The sequence below is a fragment of the Ambystoma mexicanum genome, chromosome 1p, assembly GCF_040938575.1.
Source record: "Ambystoma mexicanum isolate Mex_15411 chromosome 1p, UKY_AmexF1_1, whole genome shotgun sequence".
Taxonomy (NCBI): Eukaryota; Metazoa; Chordata; class Amphibia; order Caudata; family Ambystomatidae; genus Ambystoma; species Ambystoma mexicanum.
The window spans coordinates 1,095,930,343-1,095,957,698 of record NC_090921.1 but is presented as its reverse complement, the minus strand read 5'-3'; the positions used below and the strand labels follow the sequence as shown (position 1 = coordinate 1,095,957,698).

Sequence of the window (27,356 nt, the reverse complement as noted above, 5' to 3'; positions counted from 1 at the left end):
TCTCAGGGTTATAGCGCAGCATACTTCCAGACAGTCTCGGGAGCTAGCACAGCAAACTTCCAGACAGTCTCAGGGTTATAGCGCAGCATACTTCCAGACACTCTCGGGAGCTAGCGCAGCATACTTCCAGACAGTCTTAGGATCTAGCGCATCATACTTCCAGACAGTCTTGCGATCTAGCGCAGCATACTTCCAGACAGTCTTGCGATCTAGCGCAGCATACTTCCAGACAGTCTTGGGATCTAGCGCAGCATACTTCCAGACAATCTCGGGATCTAGCGCAGCATGCTTCCTGACAGTCTCAGGGTTATAGCGCAGCATACTTCCTGACAGTCTCGGGAGCTAGCACAGCATACTTCCAGACATTATTGGGATCTAGCGCCGCATACTTCCAGACAGTCTTGGGATCTAGTGCAGTATACTTCCTGACAGTCTTAGGGTTATAGCGCAGCATACTTCCAGACAGTCTCGGGATCTAGCGCAGCATACGTCCAGACAGTCTCAGGGTTATAGCGCAGCATACTTCCAGACAGTCTCAGGGATATAGCGCAGCATACTTCCAGACAATCTCAGGGTTATGGTGCAGCATGCTTCCTGACAGTCTCGCGAGCTAGTGCAGCATATTTCCAGACAGTCTTGGGATCTAGCGCAGCATACTTCCAGACAGTCTTGGGATCTAGCACCGCATACTTCCAGACAGTCTCAGGGTTATAGCGCAGCATACTTCCAGACAGTCTCAGGGATATAGCGCAGCATACTTCCATACAATCTCAGGGTTATATCGCAGCATACTTCCAGACAGTCTCAGGAGCTAGCGCCGCATACTTCCAGACAGTCTTGGGATCTAGTGCAGTATACTTCCTGACAGTCTTAGGGTTATAGCGCAGCATACTTCCAGACAGTCTCGGGATCTAGCGCAGCATACGTCCAGACAGTCTCAGGGTTATAGCGCAGCATACTTCCAGACAGTCTCAGGGATATAGCGCAGCATACTTCCAGACAATCTCAGGGTTATGGTGCAGCATGCTTCCTGACAGTCTCGCGAGCTAGTGCAGCATATTTCCAGACAGTCTTGGGATCTAGCGCAGCATACTTCCAGACAGTCTCAGGGATATAGTGCAGCATACTTCTCCAGCATGGGGTCTGGCATGGATTCACATGCTCATGAATATTCCCCGTCGTCAGGCTGGGAATCCTCGGTAAAGAAAAAACCAGTATCAGTTTCGTTTCTGATCTGTCTTTCGTAGTAATAACCAATCACTGGTCTCTGCGTCATACTGACCACAGCCAATGACTGCCCTCTACCTAAGCACCGCCTCTGGCAGCCATCTTCAGATTTTTACCGCACGTTCATGTGTTGGGATCCTCGTGCTATTGCTCTCGAGCGTTAGTGCTATTTTTTCGCGCTTTTTCACAAAAACTTCGATTCTTTCGGTCAAAAGAGCCTCAAGCTCCACCGATCCTACATCCGATCAACGGGGACCCGTGTCGGATTCATCTGTGCCCCTCAAGGGTGAAGATTTCGTCGAGCTACACTTCGGAGGACTCCAGAAGCTTCTCAGGCCCGGTCTCGGAGATGGCCCAGGAGAAGGGAAGCTCGACGCCCGGAAAGCTGTTCAGGGCCTGCCCTGGATGCCAGCTGCAGAACGTCTTCAAGGAGGACGAACACTCTTTCTGCCTTTACTGCCTTCATGGGGACAAGACGCACGTGGAGAAGGACTGTGCGTTTTGCGGCAACATGTCGGAACGGACCATGAAGGACCGCCATCAACGTCTCGCCAGCTGGCTGGAGGGTAAGAGCCCGTCTGGCGAGAAGAAGAAGAAATCTGAGCGGTTGTGGGTGCGATTTCTCGCCGTCGCCAAAACCAGTACAAAAGGGACCCTATGAAAACTCAAACAGAAAAGAGTTGAGTAAACATTGCTTTATTAACACACAAGCATTCGCGAATGGGCCACAAGTTCAACCGTCTCGCAAAGCAAGTCGTCAAAGTGCCGCCCTTTGCCCTGCACATCGTGGTCCTTTTATACCCATCTGTTTTACATTGTCATACATTGCTGCACATAGATTATGTCCACCACAAGGCGGTTCCTCCCAGTCATGACTTTGCATCAACGGTCAACAGTTCAACATCTGCTATTGTGGTTTCCTGTTATCTGTTATTCGCTCTCTCTCGTGCCCTTCTGTGTCCTTATCTCTGTGCACGAGGCTGTGCTTACTCATTCCTTCCCCACCCGTAATCTGCAGATAGTTTTAGCAGGCTCAACATGCTTCGACATACAGTGACCAAACACAATTCTTCTGTTAAAACAAGTTCTTGCCAGGTCAGCAGGTCTTAAACGCCGCTGTATAAAGAGAATGCCTCTTCTTTTAACAAAGGGTACATTCTTTTAACACATATGGTGATTAGTACAAACTCCAAGTGTGAGCACAACATTACATATGTATGCGTACCTTCAATCCACCCTTTGCTCACACTTGAGCATCAATCTAAACAGTCCTAGCATAAGCAGATGGCAGGAAAGCAACATCATCACATACTGTATGTACCATAATCTTCTCCAGGCCTCCCATGTCAAAAAATTCCTGTTGTACATGGCTTTTATCCATTGGATTTAGGCGCGTTATGCTGGAAGAACACATGGAAACACAGCACGACACACATACCGGGAAACATTGGATGCAGAGACAAATTCCTACAACTATTGCCGCTAGAACCAGTATAGGCGTAAGAAGTTGCCATCCAATTTCTTTCAGGAGCTTCATCCACCAGCTATCTCCTGACCCTTCCTCCTGGTGGATGCTATCCGCCACTTTATGCAGTTTGTTTACTCCATCCAGGATTCCTGTACTCCCTTCTGGTATGTAAACACAGCATTGGGATCCCACCAAAAAACAGACTCCGCCCCTTTCTGCAGTGAGTATGTCTAAGACATACCTATTTTGGAGAGCCACTAGCCGAATTGCTTTCATTTCATAAGTGATGTTTTCCATTAGGTCTGCAGATTCTTCGATTACGAACTCAAGGGCCCTGTTTAGCTTTTGGATTTCTTGACTGTTCATAAAGATGCCCGCTGGAGGAACCAGGACCCCCATCAGATCTATAAACGTTTCCCATCCTGTAGGTTGATACGTAGGAATTTTTGGGTTTACTGCTCGTTTATTTCTGCTGTGTATTTCTTTATGCAGAGTAGACGGGGCATATACCATCACAGCCGGCATTATTCTGGCTATGTAACATACCCCAACAAAATCTTTGGCTAACCACAAATAAGCCCTCTTGTTACAGACGTAGGCATGTCCTTCAATCTGTAACAATCCCTTCGTGTAGTTATTTAGATTCACCATTTGACTGCACCCCGAGATCATTCTTTGATTACCTCTTGCGCTCCTCTTAAAACATATATTCTTTGGCCTAAACTCTTGTGTGATGGTGATAGGGGGAGGAGGTTCTCTTACTATCTGTACCATAGCAGGTGCAAGCCCGATTCCCTCAGTTTTGATTTTATAGCGTATCTTTTCCTTTAGAAGGGTTTTGTTCTCTCCTCTAACATAACAAGCGGTATTTGGTATCATGTATTGCTGTGCTGACACTATTCTCATGTAAATTAATGTACACCCGGCATCCTCAGTAACTGGCGATGCGTACACTGGGATGCCTTCACTGCTATGTCGGGGCATGTGGGTGCAGATCCAGCAATCAGTTTTATTCACTACCCCATATGTTGTGTTTATTATCTTCACGTATTCATTTTTAGCATAGTCTTCCGGGTCGTGTTGGTCATAGGCATCTCGATTCCTGCTCTTGACCCAATCTGTTCTCCCTGTTTCATTTGACTCGGGCAACAGGTTCTTTAATTCATATCTAGATGGATGTTCCAGATACCAGAATATTATGGCAAATGCTATTAGTACTACTATCGTGCATACAGAAAACAAAATTTTGCCTCTTGTGGTACAAACTGGTATTTTCCTCTTACCTTCTGTGTTTGAGGAGCATACACTTATCCGTTCAGGGACTAAACCAGCATACACGGGTGTAGACATAGTTCAGTATATGGCTCAGTATACAGCGTATATCAGTTGCAACCTAGCGATATAGCAATATCCCCTATTTAAAGCACCAGTGTCCTTATTACTCTAATAGTGGTAGGTCTCACTGAAAACCTTCATCCGATCTGTCCCACGTCTCGTAGTGCCTGTCCCAGGAGGGGAACGCCGAAGGCCCTTCAGGCTACAAGCCCGTCGTCTTCAGTAAGGCACAATTCTGCTAAAACCAACAAGAGAGTCCAAATGTTCATCTCCCTAATGATCAAAGTTCAAAACAGTGTCCTTACACGTTGCTTGGCACATACACGTCACGGGATCGGAGACGATGGGCACACCTACTAATGGCGTCTGGCAGTACTGTTGCAACCTGGGGTTGGTTGGTTCCCTTTTCTGGATTCACGTGGTACCAGTGCGATTTGCCATCAACTTTTACCGCAGTTTGTGTTGCGAGGAGCACCTGAAACGGGCCTCTCCATCTGGGTTGCAGTCCGCTGGTGCGATCGAAGGCTTTTATAACAACCCAGTCACCGGGCTGCACGTCGTGACCTTCTCCTATCAGAGGAGATGGAGCTACTGCGTTCACCTGTGCATTAATAGAAATCAGTCTATTAGTTAACCCAATACAGTACTGTTGTAATGCAGGCCATGCTTGCTCAGACAATCTCTTAGGTGATATGGGGGTCCCAATACTTGGTGGGCGCCCCATAACAATTTCGAAAGGAGATAAACCATGTGTACGCTTAGGCATAGTACGCATACTCAATAATGCAATAGACAATGCATCCGGCCATTTCAGTCAAGGGCATCCAGTGTTTCAATCTGCATTGTGCTGTGGAGGTGGCACTATTGTCCCGCAGGGGATATGCTTCCACCCATCCTGAGAACCCACATGTCATCACCAAACAGTAGGAATGTTTATTTACAGGCTCCAGCTGTATAAAGTCCATATACACCACCTCAAAAGGGCAGGTGGGTAACTTACTGTGGCCTGCCGGGGCTGGTACACCTTTCCCCACATTATATAAAACACATATTTCACATTGTTTTGCCCATTGGCGACAATACATTCCCAATCTTTTGTTGTACCACACAGTACTTAAAACTTCTTCCATAGTTCTTGCGTTAACGTGGGTTGGACCATGAGCCACGCTCACTATCACAGGTAAGTATGCGTCAGGTAGTACCCAAGTATTCGTATTGGTATGTGCCCATAGCCCATCTACCGTCTCCTCGTATTGATCATCCTTGTGCCAAGATAGTCTTTCTTCAATGGTTGCATCTGCTTGGATTTCCTTTACGCGCTCCTTCGTCCCTTCCATAGTCACATCCCTCCCCACTATGAGCTGTCGGGCTTCCCACCGAGTGTCCCTTGTGGCAGCTAGTTTAGCCATCTGGTCAGCCAAAGAATTTCCCTGCGTGACATAATCCAGTGTTTTTTTATGCGCTGAGCACTTCACTACGGCCACCATTTTGGGCAGCGTAAGGGCTTGCAATAATTCAGCAATCAATCGGGCATGTTTAATAGTATCACCTTGGGAGGTTAAAAACCCACGCTCTCCCCAGAGTTTACCAAAACTGGAAACCACCCCATGAGCGTAGGCTGAATCAGTATAAATTGTCACTTTCATACCGCTGCTTAACACTAATGCTCTCGTTAGCGCAATTAATTCTGCTGCCTGGGCCGATTTTTCACACACTTTCCCACTCTCAATCAACCGTTCCCCTGTAGTTACTGCATACCCTGCTGTTGTCTCCCCATTTGGCAGTTTGAAACAGGAACCATCACAGAATAATATACCCTCATTATCAACCAGCGGGGTGTCTTGCAGGTCTGCTCTACCCTTAGTGTGTTCTTCCATTTGAATCACACAATCATGCCTAATGTCATCAGGTGAGGTGGGCAAAGGAAGCAGTGTCGCTGGATTCAAAGTGTTACACCGTTCAATTTTTACATTACTGGCAAACAGGATCATCTCATACTGTGTGAGTCTAGCTGTAGTCAAATGCTGTGTATGCACTCTATTCAGAAGAACATCTACCGTATGTGGAACCTTTACTGTTACTTCACTCCCTAGGATGATACCTGCACTTTGTTTTAGGGCTGTCGCTGCTGCAGCTACTGCTCTCATGCATGGGGGTAGGCCTCGAGCTACTGAGTCCAGAGTGCTAGAAAAATATGCACATGGTCTCTGTTTACCCCCTTGTTCCTGTGTCAAGACTGACACAGCGCAACCTTCCTGTTCATCAACAAAAAGGCAAAATCTCTTAGTATAATCAGGTGTGCCTGTTTCCAGCTCCCGTGTCTACCAGACATCTCAAGTTTCGGTGGGGGCCGATCCTAATAGAGGCATAAGGCCCCCTTTGGTCTATAGGAACCTGCACCACTCCCGCTATCTCATTCCGGCATCCTCAGGACATATCGCTTGTGTTATCCTGAAAATCAACGTTATAGTATACCCCTTCTCCACATTCTTCACCCTGGCATACACCTTGTACTTGTGTCGTTTGTTGTGGCTGATACAGTAGATTGGGGGGAGGCGGGGCCGGCCAGGGAACATCCCCTCTTGCTTGCCCGTCAAAGGCATTGGGTTGAGGGGGTTTAAACATTCTATTGTCTTGGTTGCCGTACCCACCAGTCCTATTTCCTGGGGCAAATGTTGTCTGTGAAGGGGGCCGTACGCCCCTTCCTCTCCCACCACTCTGGGGACACTGGGATTTCCAGTGTCCGGGTCTCTTGCAGAAGGCACATACATCTTGGGGTAGCCCATCCCTCCTCCCATATAGCGCACCTTCTTGCACTGTACCTCTTCCTGTCCCTTGGCCCCCTATCATGTTGCTACTATAGCCCTGTGACGGGCCGTTATAATTGTAGTTATACCTGCCTTGGGGCCCTTGATGCAACTGTTGCATCAACACTTTGGTTTTTAAATCCTTCTCTTGTCGTGCCTTTTGTTGTCCCTTCACTCTTTCCCCTCTTTCGTAATACCTAGCCATTTCGAGGAGATCCCGGGGGTTCCTAGTCATCCATGTACTTTCTGCCCTCCTAATGTTCTCCTGAATTGGCCCGTGGAGCCCCTCTACAAAGTTTGTGGCAAAGTACCGTTGGCCCGTTTCAGACCCTATCTCTAGCCCACTGTGCGCTTTGAATGCTGCTTCATAACGCAGAAAGTACTGTGCTACCTCCTCACTTGCACCCTGTATCACAGCGGACAGTTTCTCCACATTCACATCAAATGGGGGTAACACCTTTTCTAGAGCCCTCAGGACTGCCATGCCATGCCCCCTTAGGGGTTCAGGATATTCCTCATGCAGTTTTCTATTTTTGCTCGCATCCATTACATCTTTCCATTTTATTGTTTCATTGTCTTTGGCACGAAAGGGGGTCCATATTTCTTCTGGGACAATGGCTAACAATATGTTATCTACATCCTCTACGGTAAATAACCCTGGTCTGAATAACTTTCCTACTTCTTTGTAGAATCCTGCCGGGTCTATACGGGGGTCGGGGATGGACTTAGTGATATGCATTAATTCAATTCGGGATAAAGGGACATACACATAGGTGCGCATCATGTTACCAGTGGCTGCCTCTATGGTGGGTTGGCACTCTCTCATTGGCATTAATAGTAACTTTTCCGTATTTGTTTGTTCACTCACAGGGGCCTGCGCTGGTGGCGAAACAGAGGATTGATGACTAAGAGCTTTCTCTTTTATTTTTTTATAATCTTTTAATAGTTTCTCCACCTTAGCCATCCTCCATTCTTCCGCCCCTGAATCATCCACTCTTATATTAGGTAGCAGTTTCTTATCCAATTCCGTCCTAATCCTATTCCACTGGGACACATACCTAGGCTCCTTTTCCTCTTCTATATCATCCACCCTAATAAGAAGATATTTAATTACGTTTACTTGTATAGGCCAGCCAAGGCCCTCCATCAGACTCACCAGGGTGGACATGGACTGTGAGTGTATGGATGCTATCATACGATTAGCTACGTTTTGGCCCGCCTGGTCTGCATCTTTGAGTTTAGCCTCTCTTTCCCTCACCTCTCTTTCCCATGCCCTCTTTTCCTTCTCCCATTCAACACCGCCCCTTATGACTTCCGCTATTATGTCGGACATACATCCCCATAACTGAACACTGGACGCAGTCACTGGTAGTAACGCGACAGCGTCCTGATATGCTGAGGGCAGATCCGCAGTACTCTGTCCTCTCAATTTACAGTTACCCTCATAAAAGGTATATAGTTTAGTGGCCACTGTCCTAAATTCCAAAGGTGTCAAACGCCCCAATTGGTCCCGTAGGCTGTCATTGAGGGGTGTGCCATACAGCCCGGTCATAAGGATTTGCAAGTCTCCATCTCTATCCTTTTCTACAGTAGTCGTTCTCCTATGGTCTATCAACCTATCTGGGTCTCCATACTTCATTGGGAATTCCACCCTTTCACCCTCACTGTCTGCCGGTGGAGCTGTAGCTCCTGGAAACAATAATTCAGTCGTTGTTTGTTCTGCTTCTAGCCCTATCACATCTTCATATCGAGGCACCGGCACGGCAGGATACATACCCCCACTGTTCTTAATCATCATATGTCTATCCAACTGATCTAGCCTCTCACCCTTCTCTTTTATCTCTAGATCATGTAATTTTTGATTTACCGTTCTCTTCTGCTCCTTTGCTTTTTGTTTATTCTGAGCATTGCGCCTGCGCATTGCTTCTACCCTCCATAGTCGTATAGCCTCAAACTGTGCGGGTCTAACCCGTCTTTTTACTAATTCTATTTCTACTTTGGATATGCGGTCCACATCAAAGGACCCGGTGTCTGGCCATTTATGCTCAATCAAATCTTTTGTGTATTCGGACCATTCTTTTAAGAACAATGTTGAATTCAATCCATGTTTAATCAACATATCAAATGCAGGGGTTCCTTCAAGAGGGGCATAGTGTCTCTTGCCTATACCACTCTTGCTGGAAGCCGCTTGACCCATTTTGTTGGTATACCACAATTGCCTAAAACACTCACCTTTCCCAAATATGCACCTATTGGCTAACAATAATAATACATCCTCCTGGCGTATCTAACATATCATATCATCATTTCAACATTACTTCTTCATAGACGGACTTACCACCGTCCTCTTCACAAACCCTGAATCATTATTTCCTTATTCCATCATGCATCCGTCCATACCACTTATCTTAAGGGTCCCGCCAGAGTGTTCCGGACCCGAAGGGCGACAGCCTGCTGTTCCACCGCCAACGGAGCCGGAAAAACAAGGATGACGCGTTGGTTGCAATCAAAGGTGCGGATTCAGTTGTTGGGGCCCCGTGATCAATTCCTTCTCCGGTTCCGCCGCGGCGTTCCTCACCCAGTGACGGACTGTCGCTCCTTCGCGTCCCACTTCTGACACCAAAATTGTGGGTGCGATTTCTCGCCGTCGCCAAAACCAGTACAAAAGGGACCCTATGAAAACTCAAACAGAAAAGAGTTGAGTAAACATTGCTTTATTAACACACAAGCATTCGCGAATGGGCCACAAGTTCAACCGTCTCGCAAAGCAAGTCGTCAAAGTGCCGCCCTTTGCCCTGCACATCGTGGTCCTTTTATACCCATCTGTTTTACATTGTCATACATTGCTGCACATAGATTATGTCCACCACAAGGCGGTTCCTCCCAGTCATGACTTTGCATCAACGGTCAACAGTTCAACATCTGCTATTGTGGTTTCCTGTTATCTGTTATTCGCTCTCTCTCGTGCCCTTCTGTGTCCTTATCTCTGTGCACGAGGCTGTGCTTACTCATTCCTTCCCCACCCGTAATCTGCAGATAGTTTTAGCAGGCTCAACATGCTTCGACATACAGTGACCAAACACAATTCTTCTGTTAAAACAAGTTCTTGCCAGGTCAGCAGGTCTTAAACGCCGCTGTATAAAGAGAATGCCTCTTCTTTTAACAAAGGGTACATTCTTTTAACACATATGGTGATTAGTACAAACTCCAAGTGTGAGCACAACATTACATATGTATGCGTACCTTCACGGTCTTCTAAGACCTTTGAGGGCGCCCCGGCGACGGGGGCCCAACATAAGGCCAAGCACCGCGAGTCCGCTGGCACCGGGAGCGCCGAACGGTCGGGCTCTACGGGCGCCAGGCAGGGCGCACCCTCCCCGGCACCATCAACCACGAGCCAACGCTCTGGGTCGGGTAAGAGGAAGGCCGAGCACCCGGCGAAGCTCCTGGAGAGACCCCGGTCGAGCTCTAAGGCAGAGGAGGAGCGTGGCAGTGCCCCCTCCCTCAAGGATAAGGCGGTGAGCGCACCTAAGGTGGTGAAGGCCTTGATCCATTCGACCAAGCCCTCTATCGAAACGGTCGCGGCGGCCCTGGCCCAGCCTGTGGAGGCTGCACCAGTGGTGGCGGCCTCGGGGCCCAGAATCTCCCTGCCTCCTCGGAGGGAGTCTTCTTTCGTGCCCATCGATAGGACCCCCGTGAAACCCTCCGTGGGGAAGAAGGGGGGGCAGGGCGTCGTCGTAGATTCGGCCTCAACCTCAGAAGAGGAACTGATCGAGGTCTTAAGCCACGGCCTAGGCGTGGAACAAGACCAGCCCGTCGGAATGGGCCCCGACGCAGGTGACGACGACGACATCGTCGAGGATACCGACGGGGCCCCTGCTCGCCCGTCGGATTCCCCTCTGCCAGCGCCGCAAGACAACTCAGCGGCCATTTTGTTGGCTATACAGTCCTTATGCTCCGAGATAAGGACGAGACTACCGTTACCGACGGAGGAACCTCTCCCGTCGGGGGATCCAGAACCGGGACCTTCTGGTGTTCCCCCTACCAAGAAAAGAAGGATCCATCCACCGCCTCCTTTTCAACCATCGCGCCCCGTCCAGCCCTCCTCCCCGTCCACCCGAGGGGATGATACGGGGACTGACACGGCAGCGACGGGTACGGACGACGAGGCATACGACGAGGATTTTCCGTCGTCGCCTCCCCCCAGGGCTTCTCCGCCCGACGAGATTGGATCGTTCCACTCAATGATCGCCAGGGCATCCGAGCTTTTCCAACTCTGCCCTGAGGAGAAGAAAAAGGAAGGCTTCCTTTACCAACGGCGCGAGACCAAGAGGAAGACGGTCCTCGCAGTGCCTCTGTTGGACGACATTTGGGATGAGGGCCTTTCCCTCCTCAAGAACCCTTCCACGACGCCAGCGAAAAGAGACCGGTACGAGAAAAAGTACCGGGTCCCGGACTCGGCCCCCCTATGCCTCCGGGCGCAGCCTACCCCGGACTCCGTCGTCTCCGCGGCAGCCAGGAAGAAAGCGGGGGGGGGTGCGGCCTCCACGTCGACTTCCCCGCCGGACGGCGAGGGAAAGAAATTGGATGCCATGGGACGCAGAGTCATCTCGTCGGCGGCGACGACGATTAAAGCGGCCAACGCCTTGGCTATCGTGGCCCGCTACGACAGGGAACTCTGGTACAAGATAGCTCCCCTGCTGGATTTTCTGCCGGACGACAAGAGGGCGGAGGCCCTTGAGATCCTGCAGGAAGGTGAGGTGGCCTCGGACCACGCCATCACCGTGGCGACGGACATCGCCGACACTGGGTTCCGCCAGATGGGCAACGGCGTTTGCCTTCGACGTCGCGGATGGCTCAAGGCTACGGACTTTCGGCAGGACGTCCAGAACAGGGTCCTGGACATGCCCTTCGACGGGAACAACCTGTTTGGGAAGACAGTGGACGATTCCCTTCAGGCCATCAAGGCGGATACGGAGACGGCCCGGGCCCTTGGAGTGCTGCAGCAACGGCGGACGCCCTTTCGGAGCGGCGGAGGCAAGGGCGCCTCCAAAGGTTCCGGCGGCGGTTTCGCTTCCTACCGTCAAGCGGCCCGCTCGTCGTCGCAAGAGGCCTACAGAGGACGAGGCAAGTCTGGCGGCCCCCGCCGTCGTCGCCAAGGAGGCCAAGGCGGCAAGGCCGCGTCCAAGCAGGATTGAACCGGCCGTGGGGTCGGGCCCCCACCGAAGCACCCCGGTGGGAGGCCGGCTGGCGGGCTTCGTCAGCGTGTGGGAGTCCATCTCCACCGACCGTTGGGTGCTGGACGCCCTGGCCCGGGGCCACGCGCTCGAGTTTCAAAGAAGGTGCCCGCGCGTCCCCCCCGTGGCCAGGAAAGAACTTCACGTCCCTCAACTTCTCCTGGAGGTAAAGGCGATGCTCAGGAAGGGCGCCATCGAACTCGTCCCAAAGAGGCTTCGGGGCTCCGGAGTCTACTCGCGTTACTTCCTCGTGAAGAAGAAGACGGGAGGATGGCGCCCCATCCTGGACCTGCGACGCCTGAACAAGTTCATCAAGGCGCAGAAGTTCCGGATGGTCACCCTCCAGCACGTCCTGGGTCAGCTGGAGGAAGGAGACTTCCTATCGTCGTTGGATTTGGAGGATGCCTACTTCCACATTCCCATCCTAAAGGGGCACCGAAAATTCCTCAGATTCGTGGTCCAAGGGCGTCATTACCAGTTCAAAGCCCTTCCCTTCGGACTGCGGTCGGCACCCAGGGTTTTCACCAAGTGCCTCGCACCGGTGGCGGCGCAGCTGCGCCGCGAGGGGATTCACGTCTACCCCTACCTGGACGACTGGCTCATCCGCGCCAAGACGAGGGAGCTCGCCGTGGTCCACACGGCAAGGACCGTCCAACTCCTCACGGACCTGGGATTCTCCGTGAACTACGCCAAATCCCACCTGGTGCCCGCGCAAGTCGCACTGTTTCTGGGAGCGAGGCTCGACACAGTGTCCCTTCTGGCCTCCCCGTCGGAGGAGAGGACCAGGACCATCTTGGGCAAGGTGCAACGGATGTTGGTGGCCGACGCGGCCAAGGTGAGGTCCATCAAGTCCCTCCTCGGGATGATGTCTTCCTGCATCTACCTCATTCCCATGTGCAGGCTCCGGATGCGCCCGTTGCAAGAGTTCCTGGATGCGCGCTGGATCCAGACGACGGGCAGCTTCGAGGAAAGGATCAAGCTCGACGAGAGTTTCCGACGAGCGATACGGTGGTGGGGCACCCGCGCGCATCTGACGGCGGGCATGGACTTCCAGACCCCAGCCCACCAGGTGACTGTGACCACGGATGCCTCCCTAGAAGGGTGGGGAGCGCACACCGAAAATCTGCACGCAAGGGGACTCTGGCTCCCGACGGAGAAGTCCCTGCATATCAACGTCCTGGAGCTCCGTGCAGTGTTTTGGGCCCTCAGGTCCTTCCTTCCGTCCCTCAAGGGCAAGGTGGTGAGGATCTTCACCGACAACACCACCACCATGTTTTACATCAGGAAACAGGGCGGAACCAGGTCCCCAGCGCTGTCCAAGGAGGCGCAGGACCTGTGGCATTGGGCCGTCGCCCAAGGGATTCTTCTGGTGCCGTTTCATCTGGCAGGGATAAAAAACACCATCGCCGACTCACTCAGCAGGGAGCTGCGCTCGTGCCACGAGTGGGAACTACGGCAGGATCTGGTGGATCGCCTCTTCCGACGGTGGGGCACACCCCAGATCGACCTGTTCGCGACGGCGACGAACACCAAGTGCCGGAGGTTCGCCAGCAGGTTTCCCCAGACGAGGAGCATGGGCGATGCTTTCTCGTTCCCCTGGGAGGGCCTGTTCCTCTACGCGTTCCCTCCCTTGCCTCTGCTAATCCGGCTCGTCAACCAGCTCAAGAGGTCACGGTGCAGGATGATCCTCGTCGCACCTGCGTGGCCGAGGCAGATATGGTTCCCGGACCTTCTGGACTTGTCGGCGTCCCCGCCAATCAAGCTGCCGGCGGACGCGGATCTACTCTCCAGGGAAGGAGGCGCCATCCTCCACCACGACCCGAAGTCGCTGAACTTGCAGGCCTGGCTCCTGCAGCGCTAGAGTTTGGAGGATACGACATACCGGCCGACTGCAGAGAGGTTCTTGCAAAGGCCAGGGCGTCCTCGACTCTTAAATGCTACGGACACAAATGGAAGAGGTTCTCTGTCTGGTGCCACGCACAGAAGATTAACCCTCTACGGATTACGGCTCCCCAAGTGCTGCCGTACCTGCTGACGCTGGCCAAAGCTGGTCTGGCACACGCGTCCATCAAGATTCATCTTGCTGCGATCTCCCGATACACCAGAACCACGGGCAGGACGTCCTTGTGGTCTCATCGTCTGGTGAAAGAATTCATGAAGGGACTGTTCAGATCGTTCCCGCCGGTGAAGGCTCCGGCCCCGGCGTGGGAGCTCAACGTGGTACTGACCAAACTCATGGGACCTCCGTTCGAGCCTCTGCACTCGGCCCCGTTGAAGTTTCTATCGTGGAAAACAGCTTTTCTCGTGGCCATCACCTCCGCACGACGAGTGGGAGAGATCCAGGCCCTTTCCTGCAAGGCACCGTACTTGACTTTCCACGACACGAGGGTAGTGCTCAGGACGCACCCCTCCTTCATGCCCAAGGTACCGTCGGACTTTCATCTCAACGAACCCTTGGTGTTACCTGTGTTCTTCCCGTCGCCTTCGTCGCCGGCTGAGAGGACTTTGCACTCGCTGGATGTAGCTAGAGCGCTGAAGTTCTACGTGGACCGCACGAAAGGTTTTCGGAAGACGTCACAACTCTTTGTGAACTTTGGACCTGTCAATCAGGGGAAGGCTCTCTCGAAGGCTTCCATCTCCAGATGGCTCTCCGGCTGTATCATGTACTGTCACCGGTTGGCAAACCGACCGCTGCCTGGCCGTCCGAGAGCCCATTCCACCAGAGCGATCGCAGCTACCACGGCGTTCCTATCTGGTGTGCCCCTGCTGGACATATGCAGGGCTGCTACGTGGAGGTCGACGCACACCTTCACGAAATTCTACTGCGTCGACCGGGATTCCAGGGAGGAGTCCAGGGTCGGCCAAGCAGTGCTGCGCAACCTGTTCGCCTGAGGTGAGCCTGGTGAGGAGGTAAGATGCTTAATGTTGAGTTGATGTGATGCTTAATGTTGAGCCTTTGCCACCTCCCGTGGTTGTGCATGTGTGTACTGCTATGTATTCTTTATTCATGAGCATGTGAATCCATGCCAGACCCCATGCTGGAGAAGGAACAAGTTACTTACCTGTAACTGTTGTTCTCCAGCATGGGTCTGGCATGGATTCACATGCGAACCCTCCCGCCTACCCCTCTGCGGCTCTTCACTTGGTCATACTGCCACTTCACGTGCTTCCAAATCTGAAGATGGCTGCCAGAGGCGGTGCTTAGGTAGAGGGCAGTCATTGGCTGTGGTCAGTATGACGCAGAGACCAGTGATTGGTTATTACTACGAAAGACAGATCAGAAACGAAACTGATACTGGTTTTTTCTTTACCGAGGATTCCCAGCCTGACGACGGGGAATATTCATGAGCATGTGAATCCATGCCAGACCCATGCTGGAGAACAACAGTTACAGGTAAGTAACTTGTTCCTTCCAGACAGTCTCAGGGTTATGGTGCAGCATACTTCCCGACAGTCTCAGGGATATAGTGCAGCATACTTCCAGACAGTCTCAGGGTTATAGCGCAGCATACTTCCAGACAGTCTCGGGAGCTAGCGCAGAATACTTCCAGACAGTCTCAGGGATATAGCGCAGCATACTTCCTGACAGTCTCAGGGTTATAGCGCAGCATACTTCCAGACAGTCTGAGGGATATAGTGCAGCATACTTCCAGACAGTCTCAGGGTTATAGCGCAGCATACTTCCAGACAGTCTCAGGGATATAGTGCAGCATACTTCCAGACAGTCTCAGGGTTATAGCGCAACATACTTCCAGACAATCTCAGGGTTATAGAGCAGCATACTTCCAGACAGTCTCAGGAGCTAGCACAGCAAACTTCCAGACAGTCTCAGGGTTATAGCGCAGAATACTTCCAGACACTCTCGGGAGCTAGCGCAGCATATTCCCAGGCAGTCTTAGGATCTAGCGCAGCATACTTCCAGACAGTCTTGCGATCTAGCGCAGCATACTTCCAGACAGTCTCGGGAGCCAGTGCAGCATACTTCCAGACAGTCTCAGGGTTATAGCGCAGTATACTTCCAGACAGTCTTGTGAGCTAGCGCAGCATACTTCCAGACAGTCTCGGGAGCTAGCGCAGCATACTTCCAGACAGTCTCAGGGTTATAGCGCAGCATACTTCCTGACAGTCTCTTGAGCTAGCGCAGCATACTTCCAGACTGTCTCGGGAGCTAGCACAGCATGCTTCCTGACAGTCTCAGGGTTATAGCGCAGCATACTTCCAGACAGTCTTGGGATCTAGCGGAGCATACTTCCAGACAGTCTTGGGATCTAGCGCAGCATACTTCCAGACAGTCTCAGGGATATAGAGCAGCATACTTCCAGACAGTCTCAGGGTTATAGAGCAGCATACTCCCAGACAATCTCAGGGTTATAGCGCAGCATACTTCCAGACAGTCTCGGGAGCTAGCACAGCAAACTTCCAGACAGTCTCAGGGTTATAGCGCAGCATACTTCCAGACACTCTCGGGAGCTAGCGCAGCATACTTCCAGACAGTCTTAGGATCTAGCGCATCATACTTCCAGACAGTCTTGCGATCTAGCGCAGCATACTTCCAGACAGTCTTGCGATCTAGCGCAGCATACTTCCAGACAGTCTTGGGATCTAGCGCAGCATACTTCCAGACAGTCTCGGGATCTAGCGCAGCATGCTTCCTGACAGTCTCAGGGTTATAGCGCAGCATACTTCCTGACAGTCTCGGGAGCTAGCACAGCATAATTCCAGACATTATTGGGATCTAGCGCCGCATACTTCCAGACAGTCTTGGGATCTAGTGCAGTATACTTCCTGACAGTCTTAGGGTTATAGCGCAGCATACTTCCAGACAGTCTCGGGATCTAGCGCAGCATACGTCCAGACAGTCTCAGGGTTATAGCGCAGCATACTTCCAGACAGTCTCAGGGATATAGCGCAGCATACTTCCAGACAATCTCAGGGTTATGGTGCAGCATGCTTCCTGACAGTCTCCCGAGCTAGTGCAGCATATTTCCCAACAGTCTTGGGATCTAGCGCAGCATACTTCCAGACAGTCTTGGGATCTAGCACTGCATACTTCCAGACAGTCTCAGGGTTATAGCGCAGCATACTTCCAGACAGTCTCAGGGATATAGCGCAGCATACTTCCATACAATCTCAGGGTTATATCGCAGCATACTTCCAGACAGTCTCAGGAGCTAGCGCAGCATACTTCCAGACAGTCTCAGGGTTATAGCGCAGCATACTTCCAGACAGTTTCAGGGATATAGCGCAGCATACTTCCAGACAGTCTCAGGGATATAGTGCAGCATACTTCCAGACAGTCTCAGGGTTATAGCGCAACATACTTCCAGACTGTCTCAGGGATATAGCGCAGCATACTTCCATACAATCTCAGGGTTATATCGCAGCATACTTCCAGACAGTCTCAGGAGCTAGCGCAGCATACTTCCAGACAGTCTCAGGGTTATAGCGCAGCATACTTCCAGACAGTTTCAGGGATATAGCGCAGCATACTTCCAGACAGTCTCAGGGATATAGTGCAGCATACTTCCAGACAGTCTCAGGGATATAGTGCAGCATACTTCCAGACAGTCTCAGGGTTATAGCGCAGCATACTTCCAGACAGTCTCAGGGTTATAGCGCAGTATACTTACAGACAGTTTCGGGAGCTAGCGCATATTTCCAGACAGTCTCGGGAGCTAGCGCAGCATACTTCCAGACAGTCTCAGGGTTATAGCGCAGCATACTTCCTGACAGTCTCTGGAGCTAGCGCAGCATACTTCCAGACAGTCTCGGGAGCTAGCACAGCATGCTTCCTGACAGTCCCAGGGTTATAGCGCAGCATACTTCCAGACAGTCTCGGGATCTAGCGGAGCATACTTCCAGACAGTCTTGGGATCTAGCGCAGCATACTTCCAGACAGTCTCAGGGTTATAGAGCAGCATACTTCCAGACAGTTTCAGGGATATAGCGCAGCACACTTCCAGACAATCTCAGGGTTATAGCGCAGCATACTTCCAGACAGTCTCGGGAGCTAGCACAGCAAACTTCCAGACAGTCTTAGGGTTATAGCACAGAATACTTCCAGACACTCTCGGGAGCTAGCGCAGCATACTTCCAGACAGTCTTAGGATCTAGCGCAGCATACTTCCAGACAGTCTTGCGATCTAGCGCAGCATACTTCCAGACAGTCTTGGGATCTAGCGCAGCATACTTCCAGACAGTCTCGGGATCTAGCACAGCATGCTTCCTGACAGTCTCAGGGATATAGTGCAGCATACTTCCAGACAGTCTCAGGGTTATAGCGCAGTATACTTCCAGACAGTCTCGGGAGCTAGCGCAGCATACTTCCAGACAGTCTCGGGAGCTAGCGCAGCATACTTCCAGACAGTCTCAGGGTTATAGCGCAGCAAACTTCCTGACAGTCTCAGCATGCTTCCTGACAGTCTCAGGGTTATAGCGCAGCATACTTCCAGACAGTCTCGGGATCTAGCAGAGAATACTTCCAGACAGTCTTGGGATCTAGCACAGCATGCTTCCTGACAGTCTCAGTTATATAGTGCAGTATACTTCCAGACAGTTTCAGGGTTATAGCGCAGTATACTTCCAGACAGTCTCGGGAGCTAGCGCAGCATACTTCCAGACAGTCTCAGGGATATAGTGCAGCATACTTCCAGACAGTCTCAGGGTTATAGCGCATTATACTTCCAGACAGTCTCGGGACCTAGCGCAGCATACTTCCAGACAGTCTCAGGGATATAGTGCAGCATACTTCCAGACAGTCTCAGGGTTATAGCGCAGTATACTTCCAGACAGTCTCGGGAGCTAGCGCAGCATACTTCCAGACAGTCTCGGGAGCTAGCGCAGCATACTTCCAGACAGTCTCGGGAGCTAGCGCCGCATACTTCCAGACAGTCTCGGGAGCTAGCGCAGCATACTTCCAGACAGTCTCAGGGTTATAGCGCAGCATACTTCCTGACAGTCTCAGCATGCTTCCTGACAGTCTCAGGGTTATAGCGCAGCATACTTCCAGACAGTCTCGGGATCTAGCAGAGCATACTTCCAGACAGTCTTGGGATCTATCGCAGCATACTTCCAGACAGTCTCAGGGTTATAGCGCAGCATACTTCCAGACACTCTTGGGAGCTAGCGCAGCATACTTCCAGACAGTCTTGCGATCTAGGGCAGCATACTTCCAGACAGTCTTGCGATCTAGCGCAGCATACTTCCAGACAGTCTTAGGATCTAGCTCAGCATACTTCCAGACAGTCTTGGGATCTAGCGCAGCATGCTTCCTGACAGTCTCAGGGTTATAGCGGAGCATACTTCCTGACAGTCTCGGGAGCTAGCACAGCATACTTCCAGACAGTCTCGGGATCTAGTGCAGTATACTTCCTGACAGTCTCAGGGTTATAGCGCAGCATACTTCCAGACAGTCTCGGGATCTAGCGCAGCATACGTCCAGACAGTCTCAGGGTTATAGCGCAGCATACGTCCAGACAGTCTCAGGGATATAGCGCAGCATACTTCCAGACAGTCTCAGGGTTATACCGCAGCATACTTCCAGACAGTCTCGGGAGCTAGCGCAGCATACTTCCAGGCAGTCTTGGGATCTAGCGCAGCATACTTCCAGACAGTCTTGGGATCTAGCGCCGCATACTTCAAGACATTCTTGGGATCTAGCGCAGCATACTTCCTGACAGTCTCAGGAGCTAGCACAGCATACTTCCCGACATTCTCAGGGTTAAAGCGGAGGCATTTGAAGCAGGCATCTTGAATATGACTTTGGAGAGGTGTAGGTGGAGTTTTGACATCGGGTCTCTAAGGCTTGAAATTTCCATAGTTTTTGCTCCAAGGCTTGAAATATGTCCATAGTTGTTGCACTACCCTGACCATTCTGCCAAAAGATCCCTAGGAAACAGATTTCCTTTACATGTGGATATCTCTTCGTACAATTCAGAAAACCTTGCAGCCAATCCTTTCCCCAAACGGTAATCATGTTTGTGCTTGCCAATCAGATCTAGGCAGGACCGGTCATTGTGCAAGCCATTCCTCATGCCCATATACATTCATTAATCTACAATCTGAGCAATGGAAGTGATATGGAGGGACGCTTCTTGCCTTCCAAGAATACATGTGTTTTTACTGAAAATCGTGTCAAATTTGGCAAACAATTAATTAGAAAGGTGGCATAGGCAGCAGTTTAGTATTTATTCTCTGGGCAACCATGCCAGTGAACATTTTATCGTACAGTCTTGACACGTTGGAAAAAAAGTTCTTTCAAGCAGGAATGCCTTACGATTTCATCCTCACACTTTCTTTTGGTTTCCATTTTCAGTATAGTTTTGTTGGTACAAAGGTTTTGCCTTGCAGCTCTTTGCAGAGAACAATACCAATGACAGTATGTAGCCATGCAGGTATGGAACTCTACTATCCACACAGCTGATTTATTCTCCCCCTCGCGTACACCTGGCACACAGTCCACTCTGGGATCTGACAGTCGGCTGTCCGATCACAGATTTCTCTCTCGGAGGTCTGTCATCTAACTGACAAACACGCCTCTGTGATTCAAGGATACTGCTAACCACATCTAAAGCCCTCCTTGTAACCACTTTCTGACTGGTTTTAGTACTTCCATGTAAGCACTAGAACCGGCCCGCATGTGTACATGCTCATTCTCACAGGAGCTCTATGCATTTGCCCTTTTCTGATCAGCACTATGGTTTGATCGCTGTACACCGACTCTATCAATATGCAAACTATGCCAAAATCCATTCCTACCCCTCGTTCTCTTACTTACCTTTATGCATCTTTGATGTGTGTTTAACTGCCCTCCACCTTTCCTCTCCTCTGCTGCCCTTTTCTATTGTTTGGCAGACCAGGGTCTAGATATCCATAGTGGTGGCACAGTATGCCTCTTTCTGGGCAAACCTTGGTGTTGTAAGACCACTCTGTGGAGACTGGTACTGTATGAAAAACTCTTTACATAACAAGTCTGAACTTAGCCTACGTTGGTACCCGGCGAAGGACAATCAGATTGTAACAAACAATCTGATTGACCCTCGCTGGGTCGTTACCAGCCCGACCAAGACTTACCCGACTTCGATGGATGCGCGGCGTCCCTCCGAGTTCCTTCCCTTTCTCTGTCAGGCTGCCAGTGAAAGTGAGAAGGCCCCGATCCATGGTGTCAGGGAGCATTTTCAGAAATGTGCCAATTCCCTCTACCTTAGAGACCCCCAGCAAATTTGCTGGATTTTGAGGACTTGATTTTTTTAACCGGGAGAGAGTGAGACCCTTTTTCCCACTCTCTCGTGTATTTTTCCTGTGATTTTTACTCTGTGTTTCTTTTGGTTGTGGAGTCTGACAAATTCCATAGACATCATCTTTTACATTGTGTCACACAACACCTTTAGTGCAGTGACACAGGGATGTCTCTTAGATTTCCCCAATGTTGAAATACCTTCTCTGTGATAAACTAATGTTTCCCAGAGCAGTAAAGTGAAATTGACTTTACTTACCTTTTGTAACCTTCTAGACCCAGCACACACTATCTTTCAATAGGGAGTTGGAGGGGTTACTTAGTATCCCCTTTGTCTAGCTTCTCATGTAACAATTATATGTTACACTTTCCTCTCTGAAAGACTGGTGGAAGTGGTTTACTTTTTACTACCATTATGGATTTTTACTGCGGGCTGCGTTCGCAGTCACGGTAAAGAACCCATGTGTGCCATTTCTGTCAAAATGGCCCGATCTTCTTTTTTCGCCATTTCTTTGTGGAAAGGTCCTTCTTGAGATCTACTCTGCGTGCCAAACCAGGTTTGGTCCCTTTGTTCGTTTTGTCTTTGGTGGGATTTACAAGTGAAGGTGTCTGGGGTAGGCAGGAAGTGAGGGAGGTGCCCGAAACTCCCTGTGCTTAGTCTCCTAGGAGACTCAAATGCACTCTGTGATGATTGGCTGGCTGACTGTCCGGCAAGGACAGTCACCCTGTTGGTTGACTGACAGCTAGGCTGGATTGAAAGAGAGAGAACTGAATAAAAGGCGAGTCTTTTGGCTTGGAAGGCAGAGTCGACCACTTGTCGAAGGAACCAAAGAAGAACTTGAAGAGGACGTCTGCTGCAACTCCCGGACCGTTGGTTTGCCCGGTGAAGCCCTGCTGCAGTGCTGAAATGCCAATTTCGCATCGACAGAGAAGCCCCTGCAAGGACGACTTCTCCTCTTGAGTTGGTAGGACCAATCAACTCCAACGTAAGCCACTTGGACATCCGTCTCAGAGTTGGTTGAAATTTCCACAGAGTTGCTGCTGGAAACGGTAGAGCCAGGGAGAGGGACACCAGTTTGTGTGCGTTGCTTTTAAGTTGGCCAAGAGCGCCAGGAAGATCCTCCGGACTCCCAGGAAGCAGGACTCATCGAGCCTGAGCCCCCTCAACAGAGTGCAGGACCCCAGAAACAAGGAAAGTTCATCTCGACAGCCAGGAACCGCAGTGGTGCTATTTGCGGTAGACACAAGGAGCTAAAACACCGAACAGCCACTGAAAGTGAAGTTTGCCGGTTGCAAGTTTTGACTGCCCCAGTGCAGTGCAGGAGTCCCCCAACGTCCTCCTCCTTGTCCCCACGACTGAGGCCCAGGAACAGCGAGATCTGCAGAGCTGCACAGGAACAGGAGTCATCTGCTGCATCTTTTCTTCATTTGAAAGGTACTGTACAAAGTCTAAGAGGATTTACCTCTTGCTGTAGAGTTGCTTGCATCTTCTACTACTCACAGCCTAACAACTTGTGGCCCTACATTGATTCATCTTTTTCATTAAAGACTTCTGAAACCTTGTGCAAAGACTTTTCTACTTACCGGAAAACAAGTGCTTCAGCCCATATAGACTTTTGCCCATTGACTTTGGCTTAGCCTGTTTTAACTGAATGACTCTTTTTGGGGGATCTGAAAATAATTGATTGCTTAAGAATATTGGTGGTATCTTGTTTGCTCTAATAACCTTTTCCTTTTCCTTACACTTGAATAATTCTGAATGCCAACAGTAATACATTAATGCCAACAGCACCCTAGCAATTGAAGTCACCTGTGGGTGTAGATCCCTGCTGTATGCCATCCCAAATGGGTATTTACTGATTCTGAACTTAAGAGTGTATAGTTTTTAAAGTATATTTGTGTGGTGTTTTGTAGTGCTCCCTTCTGAGGAAGGCTTGTATTAACAGACTGATAAATTCATTAATAATTGTTTTATCAAGAAACCCTGTGTGTAAGTGTTTTCTTGAATACTTGTCACTGTGAATCTCTGTGTAACTCCCCTACAGCTCACATTGACCCCTCTTGAGATAAGCCTGGCTACTCGTCCACACTACCAACCTGTGTAGTACAGACTTATACCAAAGGTTGGGTTGCTATTACCAGGAGGTCAGGGTTGTTGTAGTGCACCCTAACGGTACTGCATACCATTTTGCCTAACACATGGCGACCATTTTCATTTTTTTTATATATCTTTTTTATGGCCGCCATAGAAAGGGAAAAGAGACTATGTGTTGCTTATGTAAAGCCCTTGCTTTGCTCGGGCTTGTAACTGATGCCCCGGGGCATTACCAGACCGGCAATGCCCATTCCCCTCTCCCTCCTCGGGCTCTATTGCTTTATTAACTCTCTGTGAACATTCACAGTAGAACTGAATCTTGCCGTTCCTCTTCCCATAATGAAAGCAAGTCCTGACAGTGAAAGACACCCTAAACCAACCTGATTGGTTGATATTGAAGTAGACCAGCTTGCATTCCAGTTTGCATAATTGGATTACCGTCACACTGTCCATGTATCTTTAGTTATGATCTATGTTCCCTTCTCCAACAGTCCTCGAAGTATAACGTTTAGAAAATCATTTGACATATAGAGCAAATATCTAGATCGTAGACCTGAGGGTATCAGGTAGGTCCTGATCATGTGGTGCTGAGTCTGATATGAGGGCCCACATTTAATGCTAAGCTTTAAAGGTTTTGATGGAAATGTGATTTTACATCTTATCACCTTTATCTTTTCAAAATTGCTTCTATGGTCTATTGTCTGTGACACATCTTCAGAGGCATGAGGCCACAAAAAACAGCTCTTTCATATCATGGACTTGCTGAACAAATGCTGTTGTGCAAATTGTTCATTTTATAACATGTGCATGTTTTGTGTTTGTTATGCCAAAATCATGTCAGTAAAGCTTCGAAGGGGCCTCCACCTCTCTAAGCGCCATCCTACTGCAGAGAGTGCTGATTTGTATTTGTGCTTCTCATTGCAGGGTTCAACGGCTGAGCCGCGGCCATCACGAATGGACCACTCTGGCAGTGCCCGTAGGATCCACACATCTCCTGGTGGAGGACCTGCAGGCCGATGCGGGCTACCAATTCAGTGTCTTATCTCAAAACAAGCTGGGCAGCGGGCCGTTCAGTGAGATAGTCCCTGCCTACCCCCTCGGTGAGTACTGTCTGCTTATAGAAAGCTGGGGAGCACTTGCACCAGACACATACGTGGCTATGTGCACCTACTGTTTGCAGTGAGTCCTTATTGAGTACAGTGCTCTACGTCCTATGTACCAGATTGGTGAGTACTTAAATATTGCAGTGCTGCCCGTTCAGTGGGCCATCTGGTTGCTGCATAGCAATTCACTGCATGGAGCATTTTCTCCATGAAGCAGGGTATTGTCACTGGTCTTCTCTCAATAAATACAACTTTCTGTTGTGCTGTGAGGACCACTGGCATAGTACTACAATCATTTCCAACCTTTGCCTTCTACTGTCTCCTTGCACTGAAGTAACCACTGCCCCTCTGCATTAGTTAGTGATTCCTTGCAGACGTGTAGTCTAGTTTAATTTCAGCTTACCTTCTCGTGATTAATATTTAGTCATTTGTATAATGCTCAATCCCTCTTGTACCCAACCACTTTGTGACTTCCCTTTTTGGATGAGACGTTTGCTCTTTCGCTGATACGGCTTCCAGTAAACTAATTATTTCCTACCCCCTGTACTTTGAGCATACCTTATGTCTTCCTGTAGGCTATTGTTATTGCCTATTGCGAAATGTGTTTTTGCTCTGTTCATCAATACTCCTCCACAAACTCAAATTGGCTGCTTCTTCTTCAGGGCTGTACAAGCTCTGTTCTCTGTGCCATCATCTTTGTTGCCATCTTCCTTCCTTTTCACATCGAAAATTGCCATACGAGTACATGCACTTTCATAATAGTCCAGCTCTGGACCCCAGGTCAGTATTGTGTGTGTGTGTGTGTGTGTATGTGTGTGAGAACTGGCTCTGAGGTGGCAATCTGTTTCTGATTGGACAGCCTCCACCTGCTTGAATGTTGGAGGTCCTTTCCATTGGTGGTCTGTGGTAGCCACCAGCATATATTCTGGATAAAACAATTGGACTCATTTTACTCTTTGCTCTTGCTCACTTTCTTTTATCTCATGTTCCCTCCCTCTCTCTCTATTACTCTCCTCCCTTCCTGCTCTCCTTCTGTCCACACCATGTCTACTTTGTACTTTACTTTCGTCTCTCCACTCTACTCTCCTTTCTGCTCGGCACTCTTTTTCCTTCTTCTCCCTCTCTCTCAAACACTCCTCTCACTCCCTCAGTCACTCCTCTTGCTTTCACTCAATCAACCTTTCTACACTATAGTTATGCCCTCTCACACTGTCTATCAAACGTTCACTTTTCACAGCCTTCACACTCCCAAACTGCTACCACTCTCTCTCTCACTACCAACAGCTCACATGCAACAAGCTCCAGCACAATCTCATTAAGATTCAGCAACATTGTTGCTCCCCCTCCTGGTCTCTTGGTCCGCCTCCACTCCGCCTGACCTCACCTGGACACCCCCTCACTCATTCTGACTGTTCTGGGGTTATTTTACTTTTGACTTTCCTTTTCCTCTTCCTTCCATTGTTCACCAAGCTCATCTGACTGTTCTAAGCGTATTCTTCCACCTGGGTTAGGCCACAACAGCCGAAGGTTTTAAAACCCTCATTTAGCCCATAGCGGTTGAATCATTATCTCTGGTGCAGGACTCGGTTGCTGTGTTGCTATTGGGTAGGTGCAGTGATCCCCTTTTGTTCTCTGGATGTGCCGTTGGACCGGCGCTTCGTTCTTGAATCACTTGCGAAGCCGGCAGCTTCATTCTACAGGCCACAATGATTTTCATTTGCTGCATGAACTTCCGACCTCCGGTAGTCCTGCAATGAAACAAAAATAATTCTGACCAGAATAGGTTTTGATGGTCATTGGGGGATTGACAGTGAGTGGTATCACTTTCAACAAGCACAGCACATGTAGAGTTGAAAGGATGGAGGCCCTCTCATCTCTCTCACCCCACCTCTGGGCCAGGACCAGCTCTGGTGGAAACCCTGGTAGGCCTCCTATCCCAGGTTTGAGTGGGGTACCAATTCCCCCCAGACGGGATCATGACCCTGAGCCTGTCCCACGGCACTTCTCCTGATGGGCTGCCGACCCTGTCACACCAACGTCCGCTGCTGGAACTGAAATTAAGTGGTCTCACCTTGTCCTGGGATCAACCTGACGTAATAGTTGCTGGACGCCTCAAACCCTTAGCCTGTGAGCTTTCAGCGACTTCATCCATCGGTCAAGCCTGTTGCTACCATGCCCCATGGTGTCTGTGGTGTTGCTCGTTGGAGTCTGGGGATCGGGATTACCTTATATGTCTTTGTGCACCCTCATTCTCACTGACTTGCATTGGGCATAAATCCCTTATATAAAGGTACCTACCTTATTGGGCCAAAGGTGGTGGAGACTGGGTGGGGAGTCCCCTTTTCGGCCATCTTTGGCCAGGGTGCTCGTAGTCTATCCCCTCCTTTGGTGATGGGCTATTCAGGAGCTTGCTACAGTGACTTTCTACAGAAACCTGCAATAAGGTCACCTGCCTGTAATGGAGTGACCTCTAAAAAGAGTAGGGATGGACTTCCTAAGCATCATTGCTATTGGTTATGGTATACTAGCCCTTTTAGGACTTGTGAAACTACTCTTAACTTTCTTCTCTACACTCCCCTATGCCCCCCACTTTAGCTATTTATAGTGTATATTCCTGTGACTGTGTCAAATTCTAAAGTGGTAGGAAACCCATTTTGGTGTCACCAAGCAGTGGTTGTACACATGGCTATGGCTCAGCACCTCTGTACTGCAGCTGGATTTTCTGCTCCCCATGGTACAGCCATGTCTGTCGCTCTTATCACAAGCCCCATTTGCACATGAGCCTACGGGCTCTTCTGGCCGATCCAACGACAGACGGACCCGAGGTCATTCAGGCTGCTTGCTCCCAG

General features: G+C 50.0%; 1 protein-coding gene across 3 annotated transcripts in view; it reads left to right on the top strand.

Moving 5' to 3' along the window:
* IGSF9 (immunoglobulin superfamily member 9) overlaps window positions 1-27,356 on the top strand; it is a 665,024-nt gene that overhangs the window by 508,521 nt on the left and 129,147 nt on the right. For all 3 annotated transcript variants that reach the window (XM_069604696.1, XM_069604697.1, XM_069604695.1), the window contains exon 14: window positions 24,329-24,504. In XM_069604696.1, coding sequence (XP_069460797.1) covers window positions 24,329-24,504 — 176 coding nt within the window. The remainder of the gene's footprint in view (window positions 1-24,328; window positions 24,505-27,356) is intronic.